This window comes from Antennarius striatus, chromosome 2 (genome assembly GCF_040054535.1).
Source record: "Antennarius striatus isolate MH-2024 chromosome 2, ASM4005453v1, whole genome shotgun sequence".
Classification (NCBI taxonomy): domain Eukaryota; kingdom Metazoa; phylum Chordata; class Actinopteri; order Lophiiformes; family Antennariidae; genus Antennarius; species Antennarius striatus.
In genome coordinates, this window is record NC_090777.1 from 22,609,064 (window position 1) to 22,618,271 (window position 9,208).

Below are 9,208 nucleotides of genomic sequence, written 5' to 3' on the forward strand. Positions count from 1 at the left end.
TGTTTGTTAAGGTCTGGATTGTTTCACTATCTACTTCCGAAGAAGAAGAAAGAAGAAAGACACTTCATCAACCCCTTGGGGAAATTATTATTTATTTGACTTTTAAAGCATAATATTTTACTGAACTGAAAAGTAAGAAATAAATTAAAAACCCTTTCTTAGTTTCATAAATGCAAATATGAATTTACGTAAGCTCTGGCTGACTTGTAAACTTTGAAGTGTTCAGTCTCAAATTTATCAAAAACATTGATTAAATTTACTTAAATATGACAAAATCAGTGATAATAAAGAACATTCAAACGTGTTTTGTCCTAGAAGTGTAATTTTGAGGTGTTACTTTGACTTTAATGCTTTTTAAAAAATATTTCTACTGAATATTTATCTTAAATTTGCCATTACCGCCCCCTACAGGCATACACGGAGCACTGCACTTCCTTTTGCGGTTACCATCCGACACCCCGTCCCGCCTCCTTCAGGCTCCTGCGGGGGCAGTTGGGGGAGTCCGGGTGAACTCCCCTAACAGCCACCGACGAGGACGGCGAGTCTGGAGGTCCTGCCCGGAGGGTTAAACGTACCTCTAGCCGCCGAGATGGATTAGCTGGAGCCGGCTTCCAGCTCCAGAGTGAGTCGGACAAACCTCAGTCAGCCTCGAAACGAACTTGTTAGCTCATCGGCTAACTTTATTTATGGGATGTGAGCTAACTGTTCTAGCTGTTAGCACCAGTACCACCCCCCCCCCCATTCTAAAAACAAAACAAAACAAAAAACAACCCGGTTTAGTCAGGGTCCCAGACCAGCTCGGAACTGACACTTGAACTTTACTTTTACAGTTCTGGGATCCGACCCGGTTCGATTCCAGCACTGGGGGTGGGGTGGGGGGGGTTGGCCGAACCCCGGGGGTGTTAGCTAACTAAAGGTTTCCTGGGGGTGAAAGCAAAGAGTTCTTAGCCGGGTCGCTGACTTTGCGGGTCCGTATGGAGCTAATGGTGTTAGCCTGAGTGGAGCTCGGTGAGGTGAACCTGCAGCTGATCGCAGGTCAGTTCTGCCATTCAGAACCAGTTTGAGCATCCGAGTCAATTTGGATAGGAATGAAAGGACACCCGACTTCAAATGGATCTCACTGATATAGTTTAACATTTTGGTAGTTTAGCAATGAAATTAATTGATCTGAGTGTTTAATAACCAGCATATTTATCATCTGAAGTTCTTTGGGTTAGGGTTAGGACTCTGGTCTTGGTGTCATGGAGACAGGCACGTTGAGCAGACTGCTGTATTATTTATGTGGTTTCCATCCGGTAACTGGAGCCCAACCTGCTGGCTCCGCTTTAGATGTGGTTCAGTGAGTCTGCAGGCCTCTGGTGTGATGGTCAGGTTATCAGGGTCCCAGATTGTGGACACCTCTGGACAGTTAGACGAAGCTCAGGTGTGAACTGGTTTCACTGGTCACTGCAGGTGTTGATGTCTGGTTGTGTGTCCAGCAGGAAGATGACAGCTACGTAACTAAAAATGGATCAGATAACACTCCACTGGACTCTACTGTACTGTGATCTACTGGACTGGTTGTGCTCCACTGTACGGTACTCTACAGGACTGTATTTTACTGCACTGAACTCTAATGTACTGTTCTCTGCTGCACCCCACATCGGTCTAACCCGGTCTTTTCAGTGTGGCAGATAAAGCTTCTTTTCCTTTTGGTTTTTCCCTTCAGGGGTCGCCACGGCGAATCAGTTGCCTCCATCTAACCCTGTCTTCTGCATCCTCTTCTCTCACACCAACTACCTCCATGTCCACTTTCACTACATCCACAAACCTCTTTGGTCTTCCTCTAGGCCTCCTGCCTGGCAGATAAATACAACATCATAAAACGATACGACTAATATGAAAATTGTTTTTTCTAAATATAATGATAAATGTGATTCCAGTGTGTATGCAACTTTATTAGCAGCGTCCTCATAACATCAAAGACTGGTACTGGTCTGCAGCCTTGGGTTTGGAGACCAATGCTCTACTGTACTGTATGATACTCAACTGTATCATATAGTACAGCTTCATAAGCCTTTGAAGCCTTTCATCCAATGGTTTCATTCAGCGCAAAAGCTTTGTGAGGCTTCATTGCTTCACTAGGGTCTCTACTGGATGCAAAAAGTATTGCAGAAAGCCAGTAAATAAAAATAAAGTATGTAAAACATGTATATTCTTTTGATGGCAGTACACTGTGTATATACTGTATACTAAAGTATCCTTCACCTTCATATACATGTTATTAATATTTTCCTCCTCAGAGTATCGTTGACCTTTAATTTTTTGATTAATACAAAGATGAAGTTGATGTTTCTCTGTTGTTTCGTCAGCCCCTCTTCTCTGGGCTGGCCAGGTGTTGTCATGGCAACCCGGCTGCTGGACCGCCTGAGGCGTTCGCTATTTAAGGATGGCCAGGGGCCCGAAACTGAGGAGGAAGAGGAAGAGGAGTCTAAAGAGGAGGGCTGGGAGGCAGAGCTGGAGGAAGAGGAGTGTGTGACCGATCGGCTTGGGGGGACGCTGTGCTTTGACAGTGGAGGAGGGGGAGGAGGAGAGGGAGACGATGTGGATGAGGCAGAAGGGTCTGGACTGGACAGTGATTCGGATTTCCCAGGAGAGTCGATGGAGGAGGGGCTTAGCAGCACAGGTGAGTTGGAGTCATTCTCATCATACGATGAAGATGAGATCACTCATGCTCTGCTGTCCTGTGGAGGAACAGATTCCCAGTCTCCTGACCCCTTCCTCACCTGTCCCACACAGACGCCAGTCCGATGGGCGTGTCTCCCACTTCCCAGCTGACTCGGCAGCTCCAGGACAGCTGGAGGAACCTGCGTGGACTCGGTGGAGGAAGCCCCGCCTCTGCAGAGAGGCGATTTGCTGACAGCTTGTTGTTTGAGGTGACGGACGCCAGCGTTGTGCAGGACGGCTCCTCGAAATACGTGGTGAGTTCAAAGAGCTGGGAGGAGGTAGCGTCTGGGTCAGAACCATAAAACATCCCAGTCTGATTCTGGTCTGGATGAAATCTCCTTCCTGTTGCCTGTAGGGGGCAGTGTCACACCTCCACCACTCGGTTACTGAGACCCCACAACCTGACCCCCGCTTTTCATATGTGATTTTTTTATTTACGCCCGATAATATTGTGATGACTTAATCAGTCTGTCTTTAGAAACATCTAAAAACATCTAAAAAAAACCCATCATCACAACTGATGGTTGTGATGATGGTAATGATGATGATGATGAGGATGTCTATGTAGGTTCTCAGTTATCCAGGTCATGTTGATCCAAAGCTGTTTAAATCAATCCACTGGACTTTGAGAAACGTCTTCAAGAAACTTTCTTAGAGTCTAGTTGATTGATTTAAACAGCTTTTGATTATGATGATGATGATGATGATGATGATGATGACCTCCTTCCACACCTCGTGTATCCATCCTCCTGCAGCTGTACACCATCCATGTGATCCAGTCTGGCGGCAGCGACAAGACTCCGGCCATAATCACCCGCCGATACTCTGACTTCCAGAGGCTCCACGCCACCCTGCGCCGTAACCATGGAGACCAGATGGAGCGTGTTTGCTTCCCACGTAAGTAGAACATACAGTATGTAACCTCTTTCATCGTCGTCAGCTCACGCAGGTTGATGGTGTGATCTCTGAGTCCAGCAGGGTCGTAGGTGGAGGATGAGGAGGGTGGGTTAGCTTTAGCGTTAGCTGCCTTGAGCTAAAGGCGGTTGTGCTGCTGACACGTCGTCTTTGAATCTCTACAGGGAAGAAGCTGCGCAGGAACTTCACAGCGGAGACCATCGCCAACCGCAGTCGAGCATTTGAACAGTATCTGTCTCACCTGTGTTCCCTGTCTGCCCTGCGGGGGGCGCTGTGTGTTCGACAGTTCTTCTACCTGAGCGACCTCCAGACGGCACAGCTTCTGATCAGGTAACTCATGTTTACTATCGGTCATGTAGAAATACCTCGTCCTATGAGACGTCACTGTGAAGTCATGATGTCACCATAGCGATGCTCTGTCAAAATTTTTGTCATGTGACCAATCAGCGGGAGCTGAGAGAAAAAGGGTAGAGGTGTTTTGGCTCCGCTTCCTGATGTGATGCATTAAAGACCGTTCGACCAGAAGGTTCAGAGCGCCAGATGTTTCCCAGCAAAAGCCATCAAAACTCATTCTGCACACGCTTCAATGACTTATTTTTCATTTATTTAGTGACATCATTAATAACATGATGATGTCATAGAGGGCCAGATCCCCAAGTGTAGCGCTAGCCCTGCTGGGACCCCATGATGATGTAATTAACCAGTCAGTCCGGTGGAACTGGTTGTTTCGCAGTGATTGTGTGATCATATCTGTTACTTTGACTCATGACCTTAATGAAGAGATGACCTCTGATGACCTCATGACCTTTGAGATTGCCGCTTTGATCGATCTGAATACTGTCAGTTCTAGTATTTAGAATCTCTCTTGTGTCATTGAGGGTGGGACGCTACCAGGAGGCCTTGGGTCCGCTGCTCAACGCCAAAAGACTGCAAGAAAAGCTGGGCTGGGCGAGTTACTACGACAACCAAAGTCAGGCCCCGCCCCCAGCAGCCTTCCATTGGTTCTTCACGCTGGTGGGGCTGTCCAGCTGTTTCCAGGAAGTTGACCAGCTGGAGGAGGCCCGGGATCACTGTGACCATGCCGTCCGTGTTCTGACCCCCGTCGAGACTGAGGACAGACCAACCCCACCTGGTGATAAACCCCGCCCACTGGGCCTAAAGCATGACTCTTCACAGCAGCGTGATAACAGGCCACACCCCCTCCTGCTCCCACTGTTGCGGGCCGTGGTGCGTCTGTCATGGCAGACAGGAAGAGACAAGCGGCAGTGGGAGGAGCTCCAGCAACACATGGAGGAGCAGTGGGTGGGTTTAGACAATCAGCCAACCATCAGAGAGTTTCTGATCAAACACAACCTGGAGGAGAGTGAGGTGGAGGGCTGAGACACACGCACACACACACACACACACACACACACACACACACACACACACACACACACACACACACACACACACACACACACACACACAGCAAAGGACAATCACTATAAAATCAATGTTTTCAATTCAGACATTTCATTATTATTATATAATTACTACTATTCTGGGCTTGCACTAGGTGCTAGTATGACTAAACCACTGTGGCTCAGTGTAAAAGAATTGAGCAAACCACAAAAAGCCAGACTGTGTGGGCAAGACAGCGGCGCAGTGCGCGGACAACTGACTCTCGTCGTTGGGGGGGTCTGGGGGGCCTCCCCCGCGAAATTTTTTAGATAATGGCGTCGTTTTCGTGCATTCTGGTGCATTCTGGGGGCAAAATCTTCTGTTCAGTTTGCCTACAAAAATACACTAAAGTCAACAGTTCAAGCTGAACTATCTTTATTTCTGTCCTACTTTATGCAGGTATGAATGTGAGATTCAACAACTGAAAACTTGCATTCACTGTGTGAAGATACAGTCATACAAAATATTACTCAATGTTTACCTGTAAGTTTTACTTAGACTAGAATACATTTTAACTTTGACCACCACCAACACCATTGGTATGTCATAGTTTACTTATTTTTATTTTTTTAAATTCAATAACATGATTTTTCATTTCCATTTTAAAAGGCATGAAAAATAGCCAGCGAGGTGAATACACATTTACCTGCATCGCTGGTTATTCCTGCCGGTCATAAGGAACAAAAGTCTAAGACAAGTATTGATAATATCTTTCATTTACCTTCTGATCTGTCTGTGGTGAGTGCTTCACCATTTGTTTATTAATGAGGACTTTAACACAAACTCTAGTAGAAAACAGTGGATTCTTTTGATCGATCGTCCTCGCCTTGTTGTACACCAATTCGCAGGTTCAGCTTGTAAAAATCGAACATAAAATCAAAATAGCGGCGCTATTTCCGCTAGCGCCGCTCAGTAGTGGCAGTAGCGGCGCTAGCGAGCGAAAAAGTTTTAGCCTTTTTTCCGTAAAAATAAGAACACACTGTGGCTACACAGTCTAAAAATCTCGTAGCCAATTTGGCATTTACTTAGCCTATGGCGAAGTGGCAAATGGCTAGCGCAAGCCCAGCTATTGATTGTTGCAATGAAAACATTTTTCATTACTTTTTGCACTAAAATCCGTTCTGATCCCAAGTAAAGGAAAGATGATGATGTCATCATCATCATTCTGTTGACTGAATACCGAATATTTTATTTGTGTCGTTATTTTCTTTATCTCTCTCATTAATGAGTCAGCAGAGTTATATTTTTGCACTTTCTAATCTTTTGCAGAACTTCCTCTGTTGTCATAGTAACAGCACTTTATTCCTCCTGCACACATTCTGTCAGTATATCTATATCCAGTCTATCAGTATGGTTTTCTGTTGTCACGGAGACGCTGTTTATCAGTTTTTAGTGGTGGTCTGAGGACGTCATTCGGAGCAGCAGGAATGACGCTGCTTTAAATGGTTTTTGGAGGGAATCAGAGTTAGAGGAGCTTTTAATGAAATATTATTGATTCCCCTGGCTCTTTGGTTGGGCAGGGAGAGAATAAAATGGAGGTCTGTTAAAACTGTGATGTCCACTAGGTGGCGATACAGGACACCCACTAACTTCAGTAACATTGTAGCCTGAGTCCAACTCCTCGTGCATACCTAAAGGTTTACATACACCTTTCAAACTTGCGTACACAAACGATCCGTCTCAAGAAAGTGCAATCAAAATGTAATACATACAAAAAATTTTACTTTCAATGTGTCAGATCTTTTCAACTACTTCAAACCTATCCATATATATAAAGTGTATTATAATTTTATATTATTTTTTTGTTATATATGGACATTTTGGCACGATAATCCAGATTTTATTCCAATGGGAAAAAAGGAACAATATTTCCAAAAATTAAGTGCAAAGTGAAATACTTAATTATAGCCTTGACCATGACAATAATTGATAACAATATTGATTTTAATGCATTACTATCTTTCACAGAAGGATAGTTTTAAAATTAACTATACCTCATGTACACAAATGGTCCGACTCATGAAAGTGCTGTAAATTGTAGTCTATAAATCTTTTTTTTTTACTTTCAATGCATCAGATCGTTTCAACAACTTCAGACCTTTATACAGATATAAATTTTACTACACGTACATTCATAGAAACATTCTTAATGTAACATAAAGCATTTTTTATAGTTGTGTGCCTTTTTTTGAATGGTATGTTTTGTCTGTGTGTGTGTGGGGGGGGGTTCTTGCAGTCTTGCAATCCCCTGAGAAGAATGAAGAATATTTTTTATTATAATAATGCTAATAGTTCAGGATTATAGTATATGAAAAATATGTGGTTATAATATGAGTCAATGGGGCACATTTGATCACGAGGTTAACAGTTGTCAGTATGAAGCAAAATTATTGGCACAATTTAATACATTTAGCCTTATAACGGATTGGTATATTGAGAGCTGAACAAAGAAAAAAAACAAAAATGTCACTTTTGGTCACCAAGATGCCTCTATTAAGTATACGAGAGTGGATCACGTTCAGATCAATAAACACTTTGGATTTGCTTCAAGAACGAACATGTTTAATATGTTTTCACCTTTAGTCTTTAATTTTATTTCTAAACTGTTAAAAACAGTTTCAGGTCCAGATATTTACCAGCACAAACATGGAGTCCTTTCTAAATGATGGTTCATCATGTTCAACATTAAGGTGTTTTTGTTAAAAGATGTTTTGACTCTTTGTTTGGAGTGGCTCGTCTGGTGTCACTTTATACCACTATATGCGCTGAAATAAAGCGGAATTGAATCCCATGTTTCTTTCAGATTGTTTATTCATGTTTGTTCGTATCAGAGAGCAGATTGAAAGCTTAAAAGTTGATCCTAAAAGGGACGAGTGAAAGCATGACGGACAATATTTAGTCATTTAAGCCAGACTTAAGGTGAATTTTTTTTTTAATAGACTCCATATGTGACACGATTTGTTCCATTTTAATCAGACTTGGAATGGCGTCCTCCGGTGAGTAACCCAGTCTTCACATCTCGTATGATAATTCTCTGTTTCAGTTTTTAATGATGGTAGTCAATTTAAAAAAAATCTTTATTTGCTACCAAGGGGCTCAAGTAAATATGTGTGTGTGCGTGTGTTTGTCTGAATGCGGCTCCCCGGTGCACTGGTGTCGCACCCAGAGTGTACCCTGCCTCACACCACCAATTTCCTTGGATAGGCCCCAGCAGCCCCGTGACCCGCGACAGCTGAAGAAGTGGGAAATGAAGATAAATGAATGAATGCTGTTGGTGTGAAGTGGAAACCAGTTCAGAATGGTGCTAAACTGGAAACACACCTGAGGTCGGTCCAGGTGTGTCTGATGTCACCTCTCTTCTTTGCACAGCTCTGACGTGTGTCTCCTCTAAATATATCCCTACATCCTCCACAAAACATCACCATGGTGATGAGGGATGAGAGATCAGCAGCCTTAGAGACACCAGTTGCCATAGAAACGGTCACGGAGCAGACTGATGAGAACCAGAATGACGATACATTTGATTATTATTTCTTTATCTATTCATGTTCACAACAAAAAACTGGTACAAGTAACATTATTTTTAGTCTGAAGGTGGACTCAGGCGATCAATAATTAGGTCTATCTCTTATAATATATGTAATATACTGTAGATATATTTATTTGGAATGGAAAGTTTTTGCTAGTGACACCAGTTGGTCTGGGTGAGTCATCACCAATTTCTCATCCAATCTCCACAATAAAACAAATACTCTTCATCGTCTCCTCATCCTCCTGCTGCCGGACACTCAGGAGATGCTTCAGAGTCACAATCATTTCAGGAGCTTCATGGGAAAACACCTGAAGAAGGTACAAGACATGTACATAGGCATAAAATATAACTTAGCAAAACCAAAGATATATGTTAGCATGTTAAGCTTAATAAGATTTTATCTTAGAAAAGGTTTTCAAGTTTCTCATTGGTGGATTTTTAATGATAAGACAACCCAATTCAACAAACGAGTCTTAAATAATTTATTTAATAAAAGGTTATCCAGTACCAACAGTATATCACCCCTTCCACTTTTCTTCACATCACAGCAGTAAGTTCTAATATAAAACACTTTGATTTATGTTGTATAGAAATAACTCAAAGACCTCCAGA

The 9,208-nt window shown here is 43.0% G+C and overlaps 1 protein-coding gene across 1 annotated transcript; it reads left to right on the top strand.

Moving 5' to 3' along the window:
* The first annotated feature begins 456 nt into the window (after positions 1-456).
* snx21 (sorting nexin family member 21) lies at positions 457-7,855 on the top strand. Its single transcript, XM_068331133.1, has 6 exons — positions 457-622; positions 2,352-2,665; positions 2,779-2,960; positions 3,462-3,603; positions 3,786-3,951; positions 4,500-7,855. The coding sequence occupies exons 2-6, from the start codon at positions 2,383-2,385 to the stop codon at positions 4,999-5,001; spliced, it is 1,275 nt and encodes a 424-aa protein (XP_068187234.1). The 5' UTR covers positions 457-622; positions 2,352-2,382; the 3' UTR covers positions 5,002-7,855.
* Positions 7,856-9,208: the final 1,353 nt, after the last annotated feature.

Excerpts from the sequence above, each read along its gene's own strand:
- snx21 (XM_068331133.1), top strand. The coding sequence starts at position 2,383 with ATGGCAACCCGGCTGCTGGACCGCCTGAGGCGTTCGCTATTTAAGGAT. Across the intron at positions 2,666-2,778 it reads GGAGGGGCTTAGCAGCACAG|ACGCCAGTCCGATGGGCGTG; the intron begins GTGAGTTGGAGT and ends TGTCCCACACAG. Across the intron at positions 3,952-4,499 it reads ACGGCACAGCTTCTGATCAG|GGTGGGACGCTACCAGGAGG; the intron begins GTAACTCATGTT and ends TGTGTCATTGAG.